Source organism: Quercus suber, unplaced genomic scaffold (assembly GCF_002906115.3).
Source record: "Quercus suber isolate HL8 unplaced genomic scaffold, Cork oak 2.0 scaffold_9, whole genome shotgun sequence".
NCBI classification, from domain to species: domain Eukaryota; kingdom Viridiplantae; phylum Streptophyta; class Magnoliopsida; order Fagales; family Fagaceae; genus Quercus; species Quercus suber.
In genome coordinates this window covers 1,996,691-2,023,121 of record NW_027069475.1, presented here as the reverse complement: position 1 = coordinate 2,023,121, position 26,431 = coordinate 1,996,691, and the positions used below count along the sequence as shown (strand labels likewise).

At 42.0% G+C, this 26,431-nt stretch overlaps 2 protein-coding genes across 2 annotated transcripts; both read right to left on the bottom strand.

Annotated features, from left to right (window-relative positions):
• Positions 1–7,385: 7,385 nt before the first annotated feature.
• Positions 7,386–8,976, bottom strand: LOC136069141 (uncharacterized). The gene is made up of 4 exons (XM_065777347.1): positions 8,881–8,976; positions 8,010–8,420; positions 7,728–7,830; positions 7,386–7,609 (listed from the first exon to the last, which is right to left on the bottom strand). Exons 1-4 carry the CDS (start codon positions 8,974–8,976, stop codon positions 7,386–7,388), a joined length of 834 nt encoding a protein of 277 aa, XP_065633419.1.
• A 10,389-nt stretch (positions 8,977–19,365) lies between these two features.
• On the bottom strand, positions 19,366–24,989 carry LOC112001869 (ABC transporter G family member 1). Its single transcript, XM_024034032.2, has 8 exons — positions 24,446–24,989; positions 22,499–22,578; positions 21,363–21,827; positions 21,096–21,182; positions 20,787–20,912; positions 20,485–20,679; positions 20,174–20,260; positions 19,366–20,070 (listed from the first exon to the last, which is right to left on the bottom strand). Exons 1-8 carry the CDS (start codon positions 24,945–24,947, stop codon positions 19,471–19,473), a joined length of 2,142 nt encoding a protein of 713 aa, XP_023889800.2. The 5' UTR covers positions 24,948–24,989; the 3' UTR covers positions 19,366–19,470.
• Positions 24,990–26,431: the final 1,442 nt, after the last annotated feature.

The window sequence follows — 26,431 nt, the reverse complement described above, 5'->3', positions numbered from 1 at the left end:
CACTAATGTGTGAATGATTTACCAATAGCGTTGCAGCGATTTATGTAGCTATACTTATCATTATATACATATATACTTATTGTAGGGCCATAAAACCCAGTGATGTGCATCTACTCTTTGTATTGGGCCCGAAGTCCATGACAAGGCCCATAATCGCATATGAAAAATACGAAAGTGATCATGGTGGCCCAGAAAACCGTGCCCAGGATAATTCTGTCTACCTAAGGCCGAGGACGATGTAAAGAGACTTACTGACAAAAATAATCTTCCAAAGCATCTTGGAGCATGGCGGTAGAGCAATTCTCGGGAAAGCTGCAGTCTCCACATTAAATGCTCACAACTAACACTCTGGATGCATTAATGTGGAAATGATACCTGAACAGTGGCTTTTCTGACTCACAGTTACCATCTAGGAGCTCTGATAGGAAGTTGATGTGACAAAGACAATCAACAACAGATCTAACCTACACGTGTATGGTGGAGATGGAGGAAAAAACCAGTATATAAGGAAGAAGGAGCTTTGAGAAAAAGGGAGAGACTTCACCAGAGAAAACACTATAGCAACCTAAGCTAATTCTGTAACCATTATCACTGATCCTTAAGAAATAATAAATAGAAGCTCCTTGGACTATTGCCGAGGACTGAGCTTTTTGTCCAAATCCATATTTGTTTTGCTTGTCTATTCCTTGCATCACCAACTGTTGTTACATTCATCGAAACCTAGTTCTTCAACCCATTCTCTATAATTTTATTGTATTGGGTTCGTTGGGCTTGAGGTCACTTATCCAACAGGGGCAGTATTCAAACCCAACCCCTACAATTGGCGCCGTCTATGGGAAGAATTTGTGCGCTTGTGAGTGCAACAGTTAGAGATGGTGGGATTAGGTTCGCACTAGGCTAACCCACACCAAGGAATTCCCCAATGGATAGAGCCCATAGGATCTCAACTGCAGAGTAATTTTCTTGGTCCTGAGCATGAACAAAATCAAGAGAACGAAAGGAATCGAGAAGGGAGTATGCATACTACCCAGACAAGTAGAAGCCATTCCTAAGTGGGCAATCGTGTATCCCTAAGACCAAACGATAATCAAGCCATGCAGCAGGAGATAGATGACTTGAAAAGGAGACTACGCCATGCACGACGGAGGCAATCTCCCTCAAGTTTTGGCGTATCCTCCAACGATGAAAAAGATAGCAGTTACAGGCAGAGATCAAGAACTCCTCCAAGGTAAACCTTCTCTTATAAAGACGAATACCATCATCGATGAAAACACAAAGATTCATCTAGCAGGGGCCTGGTTAATGATGCCATGAGCAAGGCTCTGGATTAGATCTCTAGATCGCCCTTCACACACAAGATAGAAGGGGCTAGGCTACCTCGGCGGTTCTATCAACCTACATTTACCGTTTATAATGGTCGATCGGACCCCGTAGAGCATGTCAACCAGTTTAACCAAAGAATAGCCGTTCACTCTAAGAATAATGCTTTGATGTGTAAGGTTTTCCCGTCTAGCTTAGGACCTGTGGCGATGAGGTGGTTCAACGGCTTGAAGACGAACTCCATAAATTCCTATAAACAACTCACCCAAGCCTTCAGTTCTTGCTTCATTATGAACAGCTGAGTTCCTCAGCCTCTGAGCTCGTTGTTTTCATTATCCATACTTGAGGGCGAAACTCTAAAAGCATACTCGGACAGATATTGGAAAATGTATAATGAGATGGATGACAACTTTGATGACCAGCACTTTCAAAAGCGGTCTTCCAACCGAGCACGGCTTAAGGAAGTCCCTGACTGGCAAGCCTGTCACCAGTGTACGTCAACTTATGGACCGAATTGACAAATACAAAAAATTAGAAGAGGACCAGATGCAAGGGAAAGGGAAAGAGAAGGTTATCCCTCAAAAGAATAGGGATTTCAGGTCTGACCAATACAATAATGACCGTCTGAGAAGAGATTTCGTAGGGCAATCTGGATCAACCAACACGCACATGGTTAACGCCGTATTCAGGGAATTGGTACATCAGGTCTTGGAGAAGATCAAGGATGAGCCATTCTTCAAGCGGCCTAACAAGATGGCCGGAGACTCGATGAAACGCAATCAGAACCTATATTGTCAGTATCACCAGGACTAAGGACACGCCACAGAAGACTGCAGGAACCTTTGGACCCATCTGGATCAGCTGGTCCGAGAAGGGAAGCTGAAGCACCTCTTGCTTCCTTCTAGTGGCCATTAAGACCAGACAAACCAAGAGTCCAAGAGAGATACTTCCTCAAGACCAGCCATAGGAATAATCAACGTCATCTTTGCCACTCTAGGGAGGACAGGTTCGTGCCCTTCCAGGGTGATGTTTGTAGCTCGGCAGTCTGCCAAAGACTTTGGCCCAGAGACGAAAAAACCCAAGGCATATCCTCATTCGGTCTCGAGTTTCTCTGAGGAAGACAAAATCGGTACTATCCAGCCCCACGATGATGCGCTAGTTATCACTCTTTGGATTGGGGGCTATGATGTCAAAAGAATAATGGTAGACAACGGTAGCGGGGCTGAAATCATGTACCCCGATCTCTATAAGGGGTTGGGGCTGGGGCCGGAAGATTTGACACCCTACAGTTCCCCCTGGTCAGCTTTGATGGGAAAATGGTTATGCCGAAGGGCCAGATTAGACTACCTATGCAAACCGGTCCTGAAGTAGTGGAGGTTGACTTCATTGTGGTAGATACTTACACCCCTTACACTGCCATCGTGGCCAAACCTTGGCTTCACACCTTAGAAGTCGTTGCCTCCACCTTGCACCAGAAGGTGAAGTTCCTATCTGAGGGCCAGGTTTTAGAAATTCGAGGGTGTTCGACTATGGCAAGAGAGTGCTTGGTAGCAGCCATTTCACATTGGCCAAATGCAGGGTCCTCGGCCCCTGTTGAAGAAAGCTCATAGCAATCAAAGATCCTGGCATCGCCTATTAATGCATTAGTCGAGGAAGCAAAATGTGAGGATTTAGAAAAAGTGATAATTGGCAATGGCCTGAAGAGGTTCTTTTAGGTGGGATCTCAATTGCCACCTCAGGAAAAGGAGGGACTGGTGTCACTCCTCAGGGAAAATATTGATGTGTTTGCATGGGACGCTTACGATGCCCCAGGAATTGATTCAAACTTCATATGTCACCACTTAAATATAAACCCATCGGTCACTCCCAAAAAACAACCACCTCGGCGCCTATCTAGGGAGCATGCCGATGCCGTCAAGGATGAGGTGAGAAAGCTCAAGCAAGCAGGGGTTATCAAGGAGGTGTTCTACCCTAAGTGGTTGGCTAACACTGTGGCTGTAAAGAAGAAGAGTGGGAAATGGTGAGTTTGTATGGACTTCACAGACTTAAACAAGGTGTGTCCAAAAGACCCATTCCCCATGCCTCGGATAGATCAGCTCGTGGATGCAACGGTAGGCCATCCTCGGATAAGCTTCCTAGATGCCTTCTAGGGCTACCATCAAAAACCATTGGCCCTGGGCGATTAAGAGAAAACAACATTCGTTACTCTCATTGGGAATTACCACTAAAAAGTGATGCTCTTTGGTTTGAAGAATGCAGGGTCTACCTACCAAAGGATGATGACTAAAATGTTCAAGTCACAGATGGGCAAGAATATAGAGGTCAACATAGATGATATGGTGGTAAAAAGTAAAGTAACATTCGAGCACATGGAAGACCTCGGAATTATTTTTCACATTTTAAGAAAACACAAACTGCGTCTCAACGCCTCTAAATGCTCATTTGGTGTTGGTTCTGGTAAATTTCTGGGCTATATGGTGACGCATAAGGGAATTGAGGTGAATCCAGATCAGATCAGAGCAATCCACAGTCTGCAACCTCCTCAGAATCCTAAAGAAGTTTAGAAATTCACGGGGATGATCGTAGCCTTGAATCGGTTTATTTCCAGATCTGCAGACAGATGCCAACCATTTTACCTCTTGGTAAACAAATGGAAAGGATTTGAATGGCCCGAGGACTGCGTTCTAGCCTTCCAACAACTTAAGGAGTACCTATCATAGCCACCCATCATGTCTAGCCCTAAGGTCGACAAGGTTTTATTTGCCTACATTGTGGTGGCCCCTCATGTTGTAAGCTTGGTGTTGATACGAGTTGATGAAGGCATACAACGGCCAGTATATTATGTGAGTAAATCATTATTTGAGGCTGAGGTGTGTTATTTACCGCTGGAGAAGGCGATTTTAGCAATAGTGCATGCCACGCGAAAACTCCCCCATTACTTCCAAGCACACACAGTGGTTATTCTAACTCAACTTCCACTTAAATCTGTGCTTCGAAGTGTCGATTATACAGGAAGAATTGCCATGTGAAGTACAATTCTAGGAGCTTTTGATATTAAATACATGCCTCAAACCTCTGTCAAAGGCTAGGTCTTCGCTGATTTGATAGCTGAATTCGTTGAATCATCAATATAGATGGAAACAGAGAAACAAAACATAGATGGAAAATTGGTTAGCACAATCTCTGCACGAGGGCCCTCACGCTGGAAAGTATATGTTGCCGACGCAGCGAACCAAAGGGGGTTTGGAGTGGGGCTGGTCCTAATACCTCCTAAGAAGATTACCATAGAGAAATCCTTGAGATTAGGTTTCTCGGCCACAAACAACGAAACTGAATATGAGGCATTACTGCACGGAATGGTCATGGTACAGAAAATGGGAGGAAAGGAAGTGGAAGTGTTCTCGGACTTTAGATTAGTTGTGGGCCAAGTGATGGGAGAGCTAGAGGATAAAGATGCGAGAATGTAGGAGTACCTGAGTCAGGTCAAGCGCTTGCAATCGAACTTTGAATTCTTCGACCTGTCACACGTTTCTAGGAGTGGAAACACGCATGCAGATTCATTGGCTACCCTTGCCACCTCCTCGACGCAGCATTTACCTTGAACCATCCTTGTTGAAGACTTGTGCAGATCGGATGGTGCCAAGATAGGCATGGTGTAGATCCATCAGGCCAAGGTGGGTTCGAGCTGGATGGATCCTATAGTGAATTTCCTTAAAGATGATGTACTACCTAAAGAAAAGTCAGAGGCAGAGAAAATACGAAGAAAAGCCCCTCATTTTTGGCTGTCTGAGGATCACAAGTTGTATAAGCGCTCCTATTCTGGGTCGTATCTGCTATGCATACACCCTGAAGCATCAAAATTACTGCTTGAGGAACTGCATGAAGGATTTTGTGGGAGCCACATAGGAGGAAGGTCTTTGTCTCATAAAGCCATCACCCAGGGATATTGGTGGCCGAGAATGCAGAAGGAAGCCAAGGAGTATGTCAAGAAATATGACCAGTACCAAAGGTTTGCTCCAAACATCCACAAACCAGGAGGTGTCCTCAATCCTATCTCCAGTCCATGGCCGTTTGCTCAGTGGGGTTTAGATATCGTAGGCCTTTTTCCTAAAGCAGTAGGGAATAAGAGATATCTTTTGGTCGGTACAGATTATTTCACTAAGTGGGTTGAAGCCGAACCCCTAACTAACATCAGGGACGTGGATGTTAAGAAATTCATCTGGAAGAACATCGTTACTCGATTTGGGATCCCACATACCCTCATCTCGGACAACGGCCTCCAATTTGATAGCAAGACCTTTAGGAGATATTACTGTAACCTGGGACTCACAAACCAGTATTCCACTCCAGCCTACCCCCAAGGAAATGGGCAGGCTGAAGCTGTCAACAAAGTCATAGTTAATAGGTTGAAAAAGAGATTGGACGATTCGAAGGGAAGGTGGGTAGAAGAACTACCACATGTCTTGTGGATATATCGGACTACACTGCACTAATCAACAGGAGAAACTCTCTTTTCCATGACTTATGGGGTCGAAGTAGTCATCCCTGTAGAAACTTGCTTCCCAACGCTGAGGACGAGCACTTTTACTCTGAGCAACAACGACGAGTTGCTAAAAGAGGGTTTAGATTTAATCGAAGAGAGAAGAGAAAAGGCAATGGTCCAACTAGCCTACTACCATCAGAAACTCAAATAAGGGTATGATGCCAATGTAAAACAATGGCCACTAGCACCAGGAGACTTGGTGCTGAGAAAGGTTTTGGGTAATGCCAAGAACCCATCTTGGGGAAAGTTGGGGCCCAACTAGGAAGGACCGTATCACATCACCTTAGTGGCAGGAATAGACACCTATTATTTAGAAGACTTAGACGAAAAAGCTGTACCTTACCCATGGAATGTAAACAACTTAAGAAGGTATTATTATTAATGAAAATAACTTTTGTCTGCATGATGAATTATTTCAATTACATGTCATACATTCCAGCAATTACTTAAGTGTTAGATAGAACCAAGGTCTTGCATTGGTCCTCAGACCTCAAACCTAGGGGAAACTAATAACTTCCATCAATTATTTAAGTGTTAGATAGAACCAAGGTCTTGCATGTGTCCTCAGACCTTAAACCTTGGGGAAACTAATAACTTCAATCAATTATTTAAGTGTTAGACAGAACCAAGGTCTTGCATGGGTCCTCGGACCTCAAACCTTGGGGAAATTAATAACTTCCAGCAATTACTTAAGTGTTAGATAGAACTAAGGTCTTGCATGGGTCCTCGGACCTCAAACCTTGGGGAAATTAATAACTTCCAGCAATTACTTAAGTGTTAGACAGAACCAAGGTCTTGCATGGGTCCTCGGACCTCAAACTTTGGGAAAACTAATAACTTCCAGCCATTATTCAAGTGTTAGACAGAACCAAGGTTTTGCATGGGTTCTCGGACCTCCAACCTTGGGGAGACTAACGACTTTTGGCACCTATCCAAGTGCTAAGTAGAACTAGGTTATTTAGATCCTTGAGCCACAGCTGTTGAAGAGGTTGACTGCCTTAGACATTCATTTAAGCAATAAACAGGGCCCAAAATGGAGCCTAACTCCATGAGCATCACTTAAAGCATTTCAAGGTACAATTACATCATTTCACCTAAAGCATCATTTAACTTTCCTTTATAGTCAATACCGCAGTATTTCCTTAAGATCAGTAGTTTTATGGACTTATGAACCTAGAAAATGTGAGGTTTGCACTATAAACCTAAACTCTTTTATGGCTCATCTAACTGAAGGCAAGTGGTATTGCTTAGATTGTTTAATTATAAGTTAAGGCCTGAATTAAAATTTACATTGTGGATTTATTGTTTTCAACTGTCCAAGTATCGCTGGCATACTACTCAGATTAGTCAAATATTAGAGAAAGCATGAAAACATGATAAATAAAGGGCCACGTCATTCAAAGAAATACACACATTTCATTACAAAACGAAGTTTCATTACAATAAGCTAAAAAAAGAAAAAAAAAAAAGAAAAGAAAAGAAGAAAAGACAATTACAACAATACAAGTAAGCAAAAAACAACCTATTTCTTCAGCTTGATAGTTAGTTTGTCCTTAGGAGGATGCTGAGAGGCTATTTCAGAGGCTTTAGAGGCTTGGCTCACAGGGGCGGTCTTAAGGGGATCGGAGGCTAACTCCACATTCCCAGAGGCTTCCTTCTCGGCTGGAGGAGCTTGGGGGTTGGCTGGAGGAGTTGCCTGCTGGCGCTGTTGGCCATTTCCTTTGCTCTGAACATGGCCTAAATAGCCTAAAAAGAGAACAAGTGCAAGTTAAACAGGGAACAAGATTCAAGTTAGACAGAAAATGAAGGCTAATTAAGCCGAAGACCTTACCATCCCCAAATACCTCTTCAGGCTAAGGAAGACCTCCTGCCTCCTGAAATTTCGCAATTAGGCCATGTCTGAGGGCAGTAGTAAGGTCCTCTCCAAAGCATCGGCCACATGGCTGCCGGTGCCTCCTTAGAAGTCCCTGATGGAAGCATTGTCCATCAAGGGAGCCTCATTGAGCATTGGGGCAGGGATCCAAGCCTGTGGCTCAGGCAGAGGATCAACCCTTATTTCTGGCCCCCTAGGCCTAACCTTTTGCTGCTTAGCAGCCTACTGGTCCCTCTCTTCCAGTGTGGGATTAGACTTCTTAGCCTCCATTACCTCTTTGCCTTTCGACTCCTTTTTTCTCTTGGGGTCGGAAGGCTCGGTCCTCGGCGGTTGAGTGGACTTGGGAGGAGGAGGGAGCTTGGTTAAAGCGGGAGGGAGCTTACTCTGAGAAGGGGAAAGAGGTCTCCTCTGAGATGATCTTCCAGGTGCCTCTTTCCCTGGCTGTGACTCTATCAACTCTAGCAAGCTTGTATGTTTCTTCCTCTGAATACCCATATCTTCTTCTAGAAGAGTATCCGCAAAGGATATGTCTGCTTTGACTGGGGCCTCAGAGGGTGAAGCTTGGTTGAATACCTCAAATTCGTCCTCGGACGAAACCAGCTCAACTATTTTTTCTTCTTTCTCAGTGCTTTCCTCCTCTTCCTTGACCTGAGGACGAGAAGAAGAACCCACCAAAGGTACGCCCTACGGAGTTGAAGTGCCCTCAGGGAGAAGGAAACCCTCAACAGCAACGTTGATCCTATGGAGGCGTGGATCGTAGGCCTTGATGACGCACTTTGGAGCTTGGAAAGCACGAGATATTGGTATATATCCCAATATCAAGTGGGCTGCCCTAAGTTGACCGTCGTCTTCGTTTATGAACACCTCGGCTTGAAGAATCTTATTCAAACCCTTTTTGTTAACCAGACTTAAGTGTGGCTCGATGACGCGCCTGTCTGCAAAACTGTGGAAAGCAAGATATTAGCAACCTCACAACACAAGTCACATTAAAGCGTTAAACAAATCCTTCTCCTACCCCTAAAGCCACACCTGGTTCCCTTTCTACCATTGGGCAAGGGACGCCATCATGCCATTCCCCGGACACGATTAGAAAATCTTTGTTTAGCCCATTGCTTGACTCAAGGAGGCATTGGATGAGCCTTACTTTAGGCTGCCTTGTTTTCAAGTAGTACCCATTCCCTTTCAAGTTGTGAAGGCTATAAACCCAGTTCATGTCGTGATGGGTCAACTGCAACCCCATCTTCTCGTTCAAGGCGTCTACACACCCTAATATTCTGAAGACGTTTGGGGCGCACTAAGTAGGGGACAACCTAACAAATCTAAGGTAGTCCCTCATCACTGGCCCCATTGGGATTCTCACATCGCCTTCTATGAAGGCGATCATGGGAATCGCCACCTCACCTTCCTCCCTGCGAAGTGCCACTCACCCTCCTTACAATACCTAAGGTCCACGTCGAGCGGAATCCTATAGTCAGCCTTAAATTTTTCCATCCCCTCCTCAGACTCTACCAAGATCTTAAATCTACCCATCCTCAACAAAGGTTCAAAGAAACTAAAGAAAACTGGGAAAGAGAGGTGCCAAAAGAAAGAGACAGAGAAAGAAAAATGAAGAAAGTTTGAAAGGTTTGGAAAAACTTACAAGAATGAGGAAGTGTCGTCGGACAGGCTTTTGAAGGGACATGAGTGAGTGAGAGTGAAAGGTGTTAGTAGGTTCAACATATGTGTGCAGGAGCTCTTGAATGCAATAGTAATTTGTACAAATTGATTCAAACAAGTATTTATACCCAGATTGAAATAACAGCGGGAGTTTTCCAGCTTATGAATGGAAAATAAATCTCCACCGTTGGATCGCCATTACACCGTAGAATGTGGGGAATAACCAGCCGCTAAAATTTAATGAAAGCACGCTACAAGCACCAAATCGTCAGGAGCATGCCTTGGGCAGTTAAAAAGACATGGGCGCTAGCGAAGGACAAGACGTGGTAAGCCAAAGACACGCCCGAGGGGATCAAAATCCTTCTTTTTGTCCGACGTGCCAGACAGCAAAATTTTGAGGGGATATTGTGGGGCCATAAAGCTCAGTGATGTGCATCCACTCTCTGTACTGGGCTCGAAGCCCATGACAGGGCCCATAATCGCATATGGAAAATACGAAAGTGATCATGACGGCCCAAAAAACCGTGCCGAGGATAATTCTGTCCTTGGCTACCCAAGGCCGAGGACCATGTAAAGAGACTTCCCAACAAAAATAATCTTCCAAAGCATTTTGGAGCATGGCGGTAGAGCAATTCCCGGGAAAGTTGTAGCCTCCACATTAAATGCTCACAACTAACACTCTGGCCGCATTAATGTGAAAATGATGCTTGAACAGTGGCTTTTCTGACTCACAGCTACCATCTAGGAGCTCTGATAGGAAGTTGATGTGACAAAGACAATCAACAACAGATCTAACCTGCACGTGTATGGTGGAGATGGAGGAAAAAACCAGTATATAAGGAAGAAGGAGCTCTGAGAAAAAGGGAGAGACTTCACCAGAGAAAACACTGTAGCAGCCTAAGCTAATTCTATAACCATTATCACTGATCCTTAAGAAATAATAAATAGAAGCTCCTCGGACTATTGCCGAGGACTGAGCTTTTTGTCCAAATCCATATTAATCCATATTTGTTTTGCTTGTTTGTTCCTTGCATCACCACCAACTGTTGTTACACTCATCGAAGCCCAGTTCTTCAACTCATTCTCTATAATTTTATTGTATTGGGTTCGTTGGGCTTAAGGTCACTTATCCAACAGGAGCAGTATTCAAACCCAGCCCCTACACTCATATAACAATGAATTTTTTTTCATTCCTTTGTTCCAAAATATTGCTATTAATAGTGAATTTTTTTTTCATTCCTTTGTTCCAAAATATATTAGGTAATCGATGTTCTTGTATATATATTCAATGAAAATTTTATTTTTAAGTGTCTTTTTTTAAGTGTACATGTAATTTATAATTATCATATTTTTGGAACGTAGATGGATAACCCATCACTTTTGCTGCCATAATGGGGGCAGCTACATCTGTCATTGCTTTGAGTGTTGTTCTTTTGAAAGGGTTAAGATCTAGGAGTGTTATACCTAGAGAACCCCATGTCAATTGAGACTATGAAAGATAGTCATATATGAGTGATATTCTTTATAGAGGTGATGTGCGCTGTGTCCATAATATAAGGATGGAACCCTTTGCTTTTTATGCGCTATGTAGAATTCCGTGTAAGAATAATTTACTTCAAGAAACCAATCACATGTCCATTAGAGAACAAGTGTTAATTTTTTTACACACTATTGTGCATAATGTGAGGTTTCAAGTTGTAGGTGAGAGGTTTTATGGATTAGTTGAGACAGTGCACTGATACTTTAAGCATGTCCTTAGAGCAGTTCTACAATTGTACAAACATGTGATTAGACTACCTGACCAAGATAAACCCTTGGAGATAAGGAATAGCAACTAGTTTACCCCGTATTTCAAGGTAAGTTTTAAAGGCTTTCATTTTCCATTTTTTATACATATAAAATGTAAAATGAATGTAACTTATATTGGTCGTAATTAGGATTGTGTGGGAGCGACTGATGGAACTCATGTTCGTGCATATGTTCCACTTCAAATTCAAGGAAGGTTTTGCGGTTGAAAGGATGGAACAAAACAAAATGTCCTTGCTGTTGCTACCTTTGACTTTAAATTCACTTATGTATTAGCTGGTTGGGAAGGAAGTGCACATGACTCACGTGTCTTAAATGATGCATTATCTAGGCAAAGGGGATTAAAAATTCCTGAAGGTATTATAGGACTAGAAAATGATTTTATTATAGATACTAACTTTGAGAGTGATTTCTTTTCCTTTTTGACTATAAACTAGTAGGTAAATATTATCTTGGTGATGCTGATTATGGAGTTCAAAAATGAATTATTTCCCCTTATCGTGGTGCTCGTTACCATTTGAAAGAGTTTAGTGATAACCCGCCAAGAAATGACAAAGAATTATTCAATCTTCATCATTCTTCTTTACACATACCAAACACAGTTGTGGGGCCTGAGAGCCTGGTAGCCTCGGCCCACTTTACATCCGGCCCAGGGCCCATGTCGAGGAAGAAGTATCGTCTGAGGACGGTGTATGAAGGTCTGGGTTGCAAGGATCCCCATCGAGGATGAACCTGTCCTCGAAGGATCGAGATTAACACTAAGTGGGGGAACAAGCCCAGGACAGGTTGTCACCTCCACACTAAATGCGCTCACCTAACCCTCTGGCCGCACTAATGGAAATGTGACTCCTGGACAGGGCAACCTTGGTCACTGCAAATCATATGAGTACTGATAATGCAGCTGATAGGACGGACGGTCAGAAGGAAAGTGCGTGGATGATCAACAGGTGGAAGAGAGAGATGGTGAGAAGAGGACTATTTAAGGGGAACCAATAGAGCAGTAAAAAAAAGGGGAGAAAAAAGAGGAGAAAAAGGGACCACTATCAAGCTTCTCGGATCAGTGCCGAGGAGCGACCTTGAGGGGTAACTTTGGCGCGCCGGCCTTCAACGGGTGTGAATCCTGCATTGGGCGTTCTCCGTTTGTTAGGGCCTAGTTCTTGAACCCACTTTTTAAAAATTTATTGTTTGGGCTTATTAGATCATTCTCCTTTTGATTTTTGAGGGTCTTTCCAAATTGAGTTCTTACAATTGGCGCCGTCTGTGGGAAGAACTAGGGCGCTAGCAAGTGCAACAGTTGATGATTCCCCTGTTGGGGGCTTGCGCAAGGTTGGGTAGTTTTTCGTCACCACTGGCGACACTGACCCCGACTCCAAAAAAAGAAAAGAAAAGAGAAAGAAGTAACATCCAACAATAACGCTTTTGCACAAGATATGATCGTTGTAGGAAAGTAAAAGATTCAGAGAGTAGGAAAAGGAAACAAACATCGCAACATTTTATTAATCAAAAAATAAATACAAGGTACAAACAGAGGCTCAGACTGGCTTGTTCTAAAGCTAATTCTACAAACAGAGGCCCAGACGGGCATGTTTTAAAATTAACTCTAGGGAAGGGGGCTGAGGCATGCTTGTTTTAAGGTTACCAACAACCCCCGGGCCGGTGCGGATGGTGTCGGCGAGAAGAGAGGAGCAGATGCAAGGGCGAATGACGGCCTCTCCCCATGATGTTCCCTTGATTCTCTCCTAGCCCCACGGTGATTGACCGTTGGAGACGGCAACACCCGGGCACCAGACATGACGTAATCTTGCGAGCCTCCATCGGCGGGTAAGCCAGACGCGAATCACTGCCAGTCTGAAGGGCAGGCATGGATGCGCCTCGGAGAAGAGCGTTATGTACTTCAAAGACCTCCCTCCTGACCGCCATGCACAACACCATCAGGATGACGCCTAAACTTTGCCGCGTCGGAAGTCTGACGTGGGCTACAGCCGCAACGGCTCTCGGTCGAGGGAGGAGGACCTTTGGCTTGTGTGCCCTCACTCCCATCCAAGGTCGTCCCATTTCTCCAAACTCTTATCACAATCCTAGCAGGGTTATTGAGGGGGCTCGGAGAGTTAAGGGGACATGTTTCCTGTTTTGTTAGAAGGTTCATGGAGTGTAGAAGGACGTTTCCCCCCAGAGAGCCTTGTATAGAAAATGGAGGTTGATGGGAATTGATCCACACATAATTCGAAAGAAGGATTATCAGTGACATTAATCCTGACCAAATTCCAGGAGGCTATCGACCGCTGGATCTGCATCAATCCACGAGGATATTAATGAGAGTGTGCTTCGCGTGTTGAAACGTCAAGCGCAGAACGCGAGCAGTCAGGAGATGCCTCGTAACTGAGGAGGGCGGAAACTTGAACTGAAGGTGGGGTTACTGCCACGTATAAGGTTAGAAGTCCAAACCACCCTTGCCTAGGGCACTGCGGGGTCAAGGGTCCAATCTGAGGGATGGCCCACTTCCAACGAAGCAGGGCCGAGGCCGTTATCACGCCAAAAATAAGATTCCCAGCACCGAGGACAAACTCTTTTACCCCATACAGAAGAACAGAAGTGTTAGACTGAACCAAGGTCATGCATGGTCCTCGGACTCATGCCTATGGAAAAACTAACCACTTAAATATACCTAGGTACTAAACTGAACCAAAGTCTTGCATGGTCCTCGGACTCAAACCTATGGGGAAACTAGCTGCTTACAGAAGAACAGAAGTGTTAGAATGAACCAAGGTCTTGCATGGTCCTCGGATTTAAGCCTATGGGAAAACTAACCACTTAAATATACTTGGGTACTAGATTGAACCAAGGTTTTGCATGGTCCTCGGACTCAAACTTATGGGGAAACTAGCTACTTACAGAAGAACAGAAGTGTTAGACTGAACCAAGGTCTTGCATGGTCCTCGGATTCAAGCCTATGAGAAAACTAACCATTAAAATATACCTGGGTACTAGACTGAACCAAGGTCTTGCATGGTCCTCGGACTCAAACCTATGGGGAAACTAGCTACTTACAGAAGAACAGAAGTGGTAGACTGAACCAAGGTCTTGCATGGTCCTCGGACTCAAGCCTATGGGAAAACTAACCACTTAAATATACCTGGGTACTAGACTGAACCAAGGTCTTGTATGGTCCTCGGACTCAAACCTATGGGGAAACTAGCTACTTATAGAAGAACAGAAGTGTTAGACTGAACCAAGGTCTTGCATGGTCCTCGGACTCAAGTCTATGGGAAAACTAACCACTTAAATATACCTGGGTACTAGACTGAACCAAGGTCTTGTATGGTCCTCGGACTCAAACCTATGGGGAAACTAGCTACTTACAGAAGAACAGAAGTGTTAGACTGAACGAAGGTCTTGCATGGTCCTCAAACTCAAGCCTATAGGAAAACTAACCACTTAAATATACCTGGGTACTAGACTGAACCAAGGTCTTGTATGGTCCTCGGACTCAAACCTATGGGGAAACTAGCTACTTATAGAAGAACAGAAGTGTTAGACTGAACCAAGGTCTTGCATGGTCCTCGGACTCAAGCCTATGGGAAAACTAACCACTTAAATATACCTGGTTACTAGACTGAACCAAGGTCTTGCATGGTTCTTGAACTCAAACCTATGGAGAAACTAGCTACTTACAGAAAACAGAAGTGTTAGACTGAACCAAGGTCTTGCATGATCCTCGGACTCAAGCCTATGGGAAAACTAACCACTCAAATATACCTGGGTACTAGACTGAACCAAGGTCTTGTATGGTCCTTGGACTCAAACTTATAGGGAAACTAGCTACTTACAGAAGAACAGAAGTGTTAGACTGAATCAAGGTCTTGCATGGTCCTCGGATTCAAGCCTATGGGAAAATTAACCACTACAAGGAGAACTTGGGTACTAGACTGAACCAAAGTCTTGTATGGTCCTCGGACTCAAACCTATGGGAAATCTAACTACTTGCAGAAGATCAAAAGCGTTAGATAGAACCGAGTTGTGGTATGGTCCTCGAATTCAAACTTGAGAGAAAGCTAATTGCCTCACGAGACTAAGTCCAGAACAGAACCAAGGTATTGAGCAAAACATTAAAGTATAACAAGTAACAGGAAGCATCAATCAAAGTACTAAAAGCGAACTACTAAATATATATTTCAAATAGAAAGTATGTAGTTTCGTTACAATGTCGCCAAGGCAAAAAGTGAAATGAAATGAAAAAGACAACAAATAAGAGTGTCCCATGCCATCAAAACAGGGTAGTCCAACGAGATGGCTTACTCTCCAAACTCGGTGGACAGCTTGTCTTGAGGAGCCTGTTAGACAGCCTTGACTGACACCTCGGGACCCTGGCTCCGAGAGGCTACTTCAGAGGACCCTTCCATGGCAGGAGGGATTTGAGGGACAACGAGTGTGGCTTGGGAGTCAGCAGGAGGCTTCACCACATCCTGGGGCACTTCTTGATCGCCAGTTCCTGCCCCCTCCAACACTCCATGGAGCTCAGCCTCCTCAACAGGTTTGTCAGCTGAAGATGTCTCCTCAGCAGTTTTGGTCTGACTTTCACCTGCTGCTAGTAAAGCGGACTCCGCCTCAGAAGTAACGGGGAAAACCTCGAGAATTGCAGAGGGGTAATACACTCTCTCCGCCTTCTTAAGGTCAGATGAGGCATCAACCCCCGCTTGGTTGAGGGCTTCATTCCAGGTCTGGGAATAGAAGCACCTGCACACTTCAGGCACTTGGGCCTTAAGGGTAGCTTCAGTCTTAGCCACCCCCTCAGCAAAGGCCTTTTCCTCTGCTTGCTCTACGGAACGCTCGGCGTCTATTCTCGCAAACACGGCTTCTTCTTTAACCCTCACGGCCTCGTCCCTAGCGTACTCGGCAATACCTTTCGCCCCTACCGCTTCAACCAACTTTTGCTTCAGGTCGGCGATGTCCTCTTGGGCAGCCTGCAGTTGACCCTCGACATCCTGCAAGCGCTTCGTCTGGTCCTCGACCTGTTTCGTAGCAACGGCTAGGTCAGAGGCCGCGCTATCTCTAGCCCTTGTCATCTCCTCTAGATTTTCAATCGCCTTCTTGAGATTTGCCTCAGATCTCTTAAGGGTACTCGCAGCCTTCAGGAACTTATCGCGCTCCTGCCCCAGAGCGTTACTCTGGCTGTCTGCCTCCTCGTCCAGCTTGAAAATAGCCTGGATAGCCTGCCAACCAAAACAAATATGCCGTAAAGGGGAGGGGAGGTGCTCAGAAATAAAATTCAAATAAAATAAACAAGTACCAGAGGTCCTACCATGCCCAGGTATCTCTTGAGGTTGCGGGCAACCTCTGGCCCCCTCATGCTCCCAAACTCAGCCATGTCGACGGGGAAGAGGAGGGACCTCTCTAGGGCATCGGCTACGTGAGCCCCCTTGCCTCTTCGAAAATCTCGGAGAGTAGCGTCATCCATCAAAGGTTTTCCATGGAGCATGACAGCGGGCAGCTAGGCCTGGGGCTCGGACTGCTGAACGATTTCTTTTCCTTTACGCTGACCACCAAGCCACAGTTGTTTAGAAGGTCGGCGGGCTTAATCTTCATCTGGAGAAGAATGGGATCTGCCCTCATCCACTGGGTCTTTGCCCTTGGAAGGCCTCTTTCTCTTTGGATCGGAGGACTCAAGCCGAGAGTCCGAGATTGGAAGGATGGAGGATGACCTGGTTTGCGTAGGCGAAGGCTTGGGCAGAGGAGGAGGAGGCTTGGGCTGTGACTCCCTCGGCACACCTTTCCTAGATTTGCCTTCAAGCAGGTCAAGAAGGCTGGTTTGAGGCTGTCTCTTGAAACCCATCTCAGCCTGAATACCAGCCCTTGGGGGCTGAAGATCGGTTTCAGACAAATGGGGGTCCCCCAAGTCACCAGAGGGATCCTTGGACTGATCGGCTCGGTCAAATGCACCAAATTCAACCTCAGATTAGCTTAGTTCGACCACTTCTCCCCCCTTCTCTGAACTCCCTTCCTCGGCCTTTGCTGCTTGATAGGACGAGGAAGAACCTGCCAACGGGATGCCCTCCGGAGTAGAAGGTCCTTCGAAAAATGAAAACCCGTGCTTTACCATGGTGATTTGCCTAAGTCGAGAATCACGAGCCCTGATAACATGCTTCGGGACCGGGAACGACTTCTGGGCCGGATCGCATCCGAGGATCTTATGGGCGGCTCTAACCTGGTTATCGGCCTCATTCAGAAAGAGCTCCGCCCTAAGAACGGCTACTAAGTCCTCCTTGTTGATTAGGTGAAAATGACGCGCGAAGGCGTACAGATCTGTAGAAAGAGAAACAAAATTCCTTTGATCAAGCAAACAAAGAAGATATACGACAGAGAAAAAAGAAAAGAAGTTAGACTATCTCCTACTTCGAGTACCCTACCTGGCTCCCCCTCTACTGTCGGGCAGTGGAGACCGTCGTGCCACTCCTCAACACAATGAGAAAATCTTGAGTCAACCCTTTACTAGAATCGAGAAGGCACTGGATAAACCGAACCCTATCGTCCCTCATCTTCATATAATACGACTTACCCTTCAAGTGCTGAAGATTGTAGCACTAGTTCACATCATGGTGGGTTAACCTCAAACCCATCTTCTCATTCAAGGCATCTACACACCCCAGTATCCTAAACATATTAACGGCGCACTGGGTAGGAGCTAGCCGAAAATGCCTAAGGTAACCGCTTGTCACTGGCCCCATAGGGATTCTCATGCCTCCCTCTACGAAGGTGACTATGGGAATCACAACTTCACCCTCGTTCCTCCTAATGTACCACTCTTCTTCCTCGCAATACCTCAAGCCGACATTACGGGGTATCCCGTAATCAGCAATAAACTTCTCCATCATCTCTTCAGACTCAACTAGCTTCTTAAATTTACCCATCCCTAGCTACGACTCAAAGACCCTAGAGAGAGAGCAAAGGAGAAAAAAGAATCAAAGAAAAGTTTGTGCTATAGAGAGAAGGAGACTTACAGAAATGGGGAGATTCTCCTCGGACAGGCTCTTTTTGCTGGAAAGGGGAGCTGGTCAGTGTGGAGATTAGACCAGATTCAGAGTATGTACGCCGAAGTTCTTGAGTGTGCAAATAAGGAGGCCAAGTGGTTCAAACGAGTATTTATATCCCCCATTAAAATTAACCAGGCTAAACTTCCTACCTATAAAGGCAGTAAATCCCTACCAACTGATTGCCATCATACCGTTGAACGTGGGGAGCATGGAGCCGCCAAAATTAATTCGAGCGTGCACCGTATATTGAGGCGTCAGAAATGCGCATTGGGCAGGCAAAAAGACTCCAACGCTAACGTAGGCCGAGGTTGGGCGAATCATGACGAAGGCCCGAGGGTATCAAAACCCTCTTTCCCGTTCGAGGATGCGGGCAGCAAGATTTTGAGGGGCTATTGTGGGGCCTGAGAGCCTGGTAGCCTCGGCCCACTTTACATCCGGCCCAGGGCCCATGTCGAGGAAAAAGTATCGTCCGAGGATGGTGTATGAAGGTCTAGGTTGCAAGGATCCCCGCCGAGGATGTACCTGTCCTCGAAGGATCGAGATTAACAATAAGTGGGAGAACAAGCCCAGGATAGGTTGTCACCTCCACACTAAATGCGCTCACCTAACCCTCTGGCCACACTAATGGAGATGTGACTCTTGGACAGGGCAACCTTAGTCACTGCAAATCACATGAGTACTGATAATGCAGTTGATGGGACGGACGGTCAGAAGGAAAGTGCGTGGATGATCAACAGGTGGAAGAGAGAGATGGCGAGAAGAGGACTATTTAAGGGGAACCAACAGAGCAGTAAAAAAAGGGGGAGAAAAAAGAAGAGAAAAAGGGACCACTGTCAAGCTCCTCAGATCAGTGTTGAGGAGCGACCTTGAGGGGTAACTTTGGTGCGCCAGCCTTCAACGGGTGTGAATCCTACATTGGGCGTTGTCCGTTTGTTAGGGCCTAGTTCTTGAACCCACTCTCTAAAAATTTATTGTTTGGGCTTATTGGATCATTCTCCGTTTGATTTTCGAGGGCCTTTCCAAATTGAGTCCTTACAACAGTCATTACCAAATACTGAAAAATGAGATAGTTTTTCAAAAAATATTATTTGAAAAATGACCTATTTTTCAAAAAATGTTAATGCTGAAACAAATATACGCAACTTCAAATTATTAGGAAGACACTGCTACTTTGCTTGAACGAGTGGATTATGAGTTCTCTATGATCTATTTCAAATGCTTGGGGGGTCCATGTTCCATGAGCTTTAACGATGCTTAACCTTTTCAACAGTCTTTACAATTACCAAAAATATAAGTCGATATAAAACCACCATCCCAAACAAAATAGCAAGATTAATCCACTTAGAGTAGCCCATCTCCACCTGCCAAGTGTTTCGCAAGATTTCTTCACCAGTGATGGTAGGTGGTCCATTTGCTAGGTTATTAGGGAATGTTAATCCTTCAAATTCATTCTTGTAGAATCCTTGGTTTGCATACTTATGGAATGCAATGTAGTACAATGGGTATCTCCAAAAAGGTTTAGGAAGATCATTCGGCAGTCGGAAGAAACCTCCATTAAGCATCATCACACCTTGTATTCCAGCACCAGTAATGATACCCATGAGGAAATCTGGCACTATACTAGCAACAATCATCATTAAGCTTTCAACCAGCATCATGCATACAAAGAGGACCAACGAGAAGTAGGCAAAGTGGTCAAAACTCTTTTGAAGGCCAACTAGATAATAGGCTATTGCTCCTGGAAGTAAAGAGATGATAAGCAAATAAGGAATGGAAGAAAATGTGTTTCCAATCACATATGCGCCAACACCGTAGTGCCCATTCAATCTTTCTCGCCCAAAGGTCTGATACATTGTTGAAGAATATAACAAGATCAAAGTACATCCAATTAATTGATACAAAATTGTGTTGTATATAAAATCATTAGAGATTTAAAAAGTGACCAACCTTCATGTCCTCTACAAAAGAAGGGAATCCAGCAATTGCCATAAAAGTCAGAAAAGCCGCAACAAACATCAGTATTGAACCTCTTGCCTAGAAATTTAGAATAAAACTATAATCAAATCATCATTTTGAAATAGTTTAAACTTGAAATCATGACTTCAAGTCAGTAGTTCTGTTATTTGGGGAGTGTGCAAAATTGTGCGGATTAGAGTGTGCAATAAACATCACTTTTTGAAATAATCAATATTAGCTTGGATGTTTTCTTTTCTAAAAAATGATTTGTATATGTATATACGTATATTTCCATCAATTACCTGAATGGAACTAAAAGTGAAGCCAATATCATGGAATATAGTTCCAACACATAAACACAATGCAATATAGATTGCAAGCCGAAGCCAGTAATAGCCTAGATCACGATACATGTTCACAAAGGATCTACTTGTCAGAACTAGGCACTGTGTAATGAAACTTGCTTGGCTTGCCTTCTTCTCCAAAGTTCCTCCATTCTACAAAACAAAAAACTCAGCCTCATAGTTACTTGTGTCTTTATGGGGAATGATTGATGATTTAGCATTAAGTACTCACTAACAATAATAACTATAAACTTGTTTACCTGTTGGCATATCTTAGATACCAGGCGCTGAACTTCCTGGAAAGTCCCAGATGACTTGTATGAATTGACGAGAATATTAATGACTTCCTCAGTGCTTGTTGTGCCATCAGGGTCTTGTATGATGACCTAGTGTTCAAAAGCAAAGGGTTTACATGAGTTTTAAACAATTTGTGTACTCCATGGCCATGATGCCCTAGTGTTCAAAAGCAAAGGGTTTACATGAGTTTTAAAACAATTTGTGTACCCCATGGCCATGATGATTATATTCAAGAGTAGGGATGGTAATGAGAAAAATATATATATACTTACTGCATCAAAGTCCTTGTTGATAGTTCTAAGATAGTGATCAGATGGGTTTCTCAGAGTTGGGCATGGGAAGCCATTGGAAGCAAAAAACTACATAGAAATTACATATAAGCATTTCATAATTATTTGGAAACAATTTGTTTGATGCATGCTGATAAGATTTTATTTTTTAGTCCTTTTTTTCCATTGAAAAAGAAGAATTCAATAAGGTTAAACTAGGTGACAAAAATGTTGATTTTACATGCATTGTAGAAGAAATTATTGTTGTACCTCCTTTGCCATTGAAACGGACCCAAAATAGACTGTCATGCCAGTAGAAAGGAGGCAGAGATTGCTGAAGAGCTCAAAAACTTCACTGATTGGTTGATGAATTGATGCAATAACAGTCCTTCCATCTTGACGTGGTAGCTTAACGATGCGGCTCATGACATGGAAAGATGCTGCACTGTCTAGTCCACTAGTAGGCTCGTCAAGGAAAAGAAGCTTTGGGCGTGTCAATATTTCAATACAAATGCTAACCCTTCTCTTTTGTTCACCACTAAGGCCTTTTATGCTCCACCCTCCTATTCTTGTGTCCATTGAGTCTTGCAGGCCCATCTCCTTTATAGTCATCTCAGCCCTTTCTTTCTTCTCGAATTTTGACATTGAATCAGGCAGTTGGAGTTGTGCAGAGTAGTACACAGCTTCCCTTACTGTAAGTGTTGTCATTAAGGTGTCATCCTGAGTCACATAGGCCTAAATCATGGAAAGTAAGAGAGGCCATTATTACAACATAAAGAAATTAAGGGCAATTTGTGAAACAATTTTTAGGGTGGAAAAAAAATCAAAGCCCAGTTTAGGTACTGGTTTTACACTAAAGTTCTAATTTATCTGAGAATGATGTATTATTACATAAGCTTTACAATATAAAGTGATGTGTCATCAATGATAAAAATAGTAATTTAAACATTTACTTATTGTGTTTAGATATTCATTACTATGTCGATTTGTAAGCCTACACCATGATTTTAGCTCATAAGGAATTACTGTTGCTGTGACATGGAAATTGAAAGTTCTTGAGTAAGTAGAGTGATTCACAACACATGTATCATTTACATCATTAGTCATCAACGAAGTCATAAACAGATCATTTTAGGGGTTAATATGATGATAGCATTAAAACCAGTGTAAGATGTAGCACAAATTTAGCTCTGGACCGGAAAAAGCCACATTATTGTTGGGATCATTATTAATTAATGATAACAAATCCAAAGGCCTACATTTAAGAGAAACTATTTTGACAGACCAAGAACACTATAATTCATATACATAAACACAATAAACACAACACATATGACCCGGCCCTTTTTCACACACCGAAGTTCCAACACAATAAACACATGCACATATGACTCTTTTTCACATACCGAAGTTCCAAAAGCAAGAGTCTCTTTGCGTCCATTAATGAAGATCTCCCCAGTTTGCTGCGTATTTGAACTTAATCTCCCTGCAATAATTACTTGCTTTTGAGTAGTAGTTTACTCTCTCTACTTGAACTTAATCTCCCCAGATGCTTATTAATTTATGCAAAAATAAAAATAAATAACCATATACATTAGTAAATTACATTTAGTATTTATACACAAATTTCACGAATAAGCATAAATTTTTGTAAAACGACTGCATATCCTTGGTGCGATGGTCACTTCACAAGTATATGTGCTCGTGAGATGGGGAGGCAACGACCGATATTCAAGTCTCTAGGATAGAGTTTCATACACATTTACACTTAGATTAGGATAGAGTAAAATTTCTATCTTGTATAAAAAAAAAATAAAAAAAAGCATAAATTTGTGTAAGGAATGAATTCTATGGTTTTTGAATGAAAATTTTATTGTTCTCAAAAAAAAAAAGAAAAAAAAAACTTCTCTTTGATTAAATGTATTTCAATTTTTTTTTTGGTAGAGGAGATGCATTAAAAAACTAGAGAACCAATAGATTTGAAGTACAAAACTTGTTACAGAACAGTGGAATACACCATTCAAATTCGAATGATGAAAACCTCACAAATTCATAGGTGAACTATCATAAAACACAAAGTAAAAAGAGAATATGTCATCTAATGGTGAAATTCTCAAAATATTAATCTAAAAGAAAAACTAATAGAGTGATGTAACATCATAAGAAGTTATACCACGTGTTACTTGATAATAACCCTTGTTATATCTTTTTCTCAAAAAAAAACAAAAAAAAACAAAAACAAAAACCTTGTTATATCATGTACAATTTTTGTATGTATTAACTTTACTTCAAAGTAAATACTACAAGACAAAAGATGTACATATAAGGAATATTGCGCATAATCTTTTTATTTATATATATATGTATGTATGTATGTATGATTCAATATAATGATCTTATTTTATACATGTATGATTCAATAGCACAACAACTAGATTAATTAGTATGGTCTACGTAACCGGTTACAATCGCTCATTTATAGCTAATTAGTCAATACATTTATAAGAATAAAATATTGAGAATAGTTAATGAATGCCCTAAAAATATTAGTTTAAATATATTTTTAAAAACTTTTTATGAAAAACGAAAAAATAATTAATTTTTTAACAGTTTTTAATATTTTCATAAAAGTAATGTTTGACTATCGCGCATTTTTGACGTAAAGGTCATTCTATAAATATAAATTCTTGTGGAGTGAGGTGCAAGAGTTGAAGTTCAATTTTTCAAAAGGGAGTTTCGTACATATATACACTTAAATTATTTTAAAGTAGAATTCTATCTATACCTGTTAATAGGACCCTAAAATATTTTGGTAGTGCTTTTTAATAACTATTGATGTTAACATAAGATTTAAGTTGACTAAATGAAAGTGACATCAATGATAAGCTTAAATGAAAGTTATACATGATACTCTAATTACAACTTATTAATTTAATAATCTATAATTAAGTATAAAAAAGATTGTGAAATTTTTATTTTTATTTTTGTAGCATTGTCTTTTCACTTAATACTAATAATATTTTTAAATTCCATTTTGACTAGCCAAAAAATAAAATGCATGCATTTTTTCGAGTAATACTGGTGTCACATAAATGGCATTGTAGGTGCCACATAAATGGCATTTTAGGTGCCATTTATGGGGAACCAGCATTACTCCATTTCCCCTAGTCTGTTGCTTTCAAGTTTCAACCACTACGAAGGATGGGAGTAAATGGCACTTCCAAAAGTGAAAGATCATATCATAATTGAACAGAAATTGGGAAGTAGTATATCGAGGTTTCTTCTTCTTCTACTTTTCTTCAAAATAAATTAAGCAAGTGATTTTGAAATGTTGGCCAATAATTGTTAATTACCTGCCAAAGAATCCAAGAGAGTAGACTTGCCACAGCCAGATGGACCCATGATAGCCAGCATCTCTCCAGGTTCAGCATACCCAGTCAGCCCCTGAAGAATTGGGCGCCTCCCTTTTTTCCCATCAGGCACTGTAACCCACAGATCCTTCCATGTCAAGAAAAGCCCTTCTCTATTTGACACAAAACCAGCAACGTAATTGTCCTGTTCTCCTCCAAACGATTTTGTAACTTGAGAACCAGACCGTAGAGACGATGATGATGATGATGTTGATGCTTCACGAGTCTCTAAATGGTGAGGACCAGGAGTGAAATGAGCAATGTTAAATGGGAACATTTGCTTAGTGCTATCTTCTTCTTCTGAAGCTACGCTTTGCATCTCCAAATCATCATGAAACCCTACACTGCTTGTCACGGGTTCTTTCAGAAGCGACTTTGTTTGAGTTGGGCTTGGTGTCCATCGAGGGACATAAACTGGAGTAGAAGATGAAGAAGAAGAATCCATGCTATTTTTCTTGCTGTAGAGGCGAATTTCTAAGGGGTAGACAGAGATAGATCCACAGAGCTGTTGTAATCGATGCTGGAGTATTGCATATTTTGCATTACGTTTCCACGAGTGTTTAAGGGAGTGTTTGGTAGAGTAGTTTAAAAATTGTTGTTTGTAATTTTTTAAAATACATGTAGATGAAAAAAATGTGTTAAAATATATAAAATACTGTTTAAAATATAAAAAATATTGTTTGAAAATACAAACCAAACAAACCAATCATTTGAAAAAGGTGTTTCCTTTTAGTGTTTTTGCTACTTTTTCGGTCAATAATAATGTGAAAGTTGAGACATTTATTAGTATAAAACAAACAAAAGGGTCTATTCTATATTCCTAATTAATTCCACGCGGTGTGGGCTGGCCACGGACATATGCAGCAATGTTTAGGCAGCCCATGAATGCACATGTTTTTATTCTTGATGTCTCATTAATCTATTGTCCATCCAAACCCAGCTGTCAACTCAGAAAAACTATTAGGTATCCTTATTGATTATAATATAAATGTTTATTTTTTCTTCTCATATGAATAATGAGTCCTATTATGAATTTAATTAGTGAGACTTATCATTTATGTAAGAGAAAAGAGTACGCATTTATAGTACTCTGAAAATACACAACAATTTTAATTTGTCAACTTAACTACGCTTGGTCCTAGATAGCTGACCCAACTCAATGGAAAGGGTATCTCCTCTTTTAAAAATACTATTATGTTGGAAAGATTTGTATTACATGAAATGCTTTTATTATTTTTTTTTATTATTTTTTTTGACGTTCCAATGATTAAAATCTTATTCGTTAAATAAAATAGTTTCACGTTTTTTTTTTCTTCCTCTTTTGATATTCCAACTTCTTCTACTTCAAATCTTGTTTTCCCCTAACGTTCCAATTTGTCAATTTTTAAAGTATAGTATATTTTAAGACTTAAGTGGATTTTGAAGGTGAGATTCATGAGTTCTTTGATTTGAAACTTTTAGTTAGTATTTTGGAAGATACTCGTAAAAAATTAGTATGATCGACCAAAAGACTTGCATAAAATTTTTTTTGATAACGCTTACTCATCAGACAACCCAAAAGGCAAGCATTGGAGAGTGGTGAATGGTGATTCTTGACCATCAAAGTAATGTGGTAGCGGCTTTGGCTTGCACCTGTCCATGTGTATTCTTTTCAAGCTTACTAAAATCTTATTTTCAATCTTTAACTGTTAGCATTTGCTATTGAAATTTGAAAGTTGAAACACCCTCACACATATCAGGCCACTAGCTTGCTTTAGAAAGCTTTACTTTTTCAATTTTCAATCTTCAATCTACTCAAAATTCCTATCCTTTAAAGCTAATTGCTTTCACCCCACCTATTTAAGCTTCCACTGATATTTTATGCTCACCTTCCCACTTAGTATTCAGCTCCTCTATTTTTCTTAACAGGTTCCTGAGAGCTTATTTGAA

Excerpts from the sequence above, each read along its gene's own strand:
- LOC136069141 (XM_065777347.1), bottom strand. The coding sequence starts at position 8,976 with ATGGGGTTGCAGTTGACCCATCACGACATGAACTGGGTTTATAGCCTT. Across the intron at positions 7,831-8,009 it reads AGGAGTCGAAAGGCAAAGAG|GGACTTCTAAGGAGGCACCG; the intron begins GTAATGGAGGCT and ends TGCTTCCATCAG. Across the intron at positions 7,610-7,727 it reads GAAATTTCAGGAGGCAGGAG|GCTATTTAGGCCATGTTCAG; the intron begins GTCTTCCTTAGC and ends TTCTCTTTTTAG.
- LOC112001869 (XM_024034032.2), bottom strand. The coding sequence starts at position 24,947 with ATGGATTCTTCTTCTTCATCTTCTACTCCAGTTTATGTCCCTCGATGG. Across the intron at positions 21,828-22,498 it reads CTCTTGCTTTTGGAACTTCG|GCCTATGTGACTCAGGATGA; the intron begins GTATGTGAAAAA and ends TCCATGATTTAG. Across the intron at positions 20,261-20,484 it reads TCACTTTTAGTTCCATTCAG|GCAAGAGGTTCAATACTGAT; the intron begins GTAATTGATGGA and ends CTAAATTTCTAG.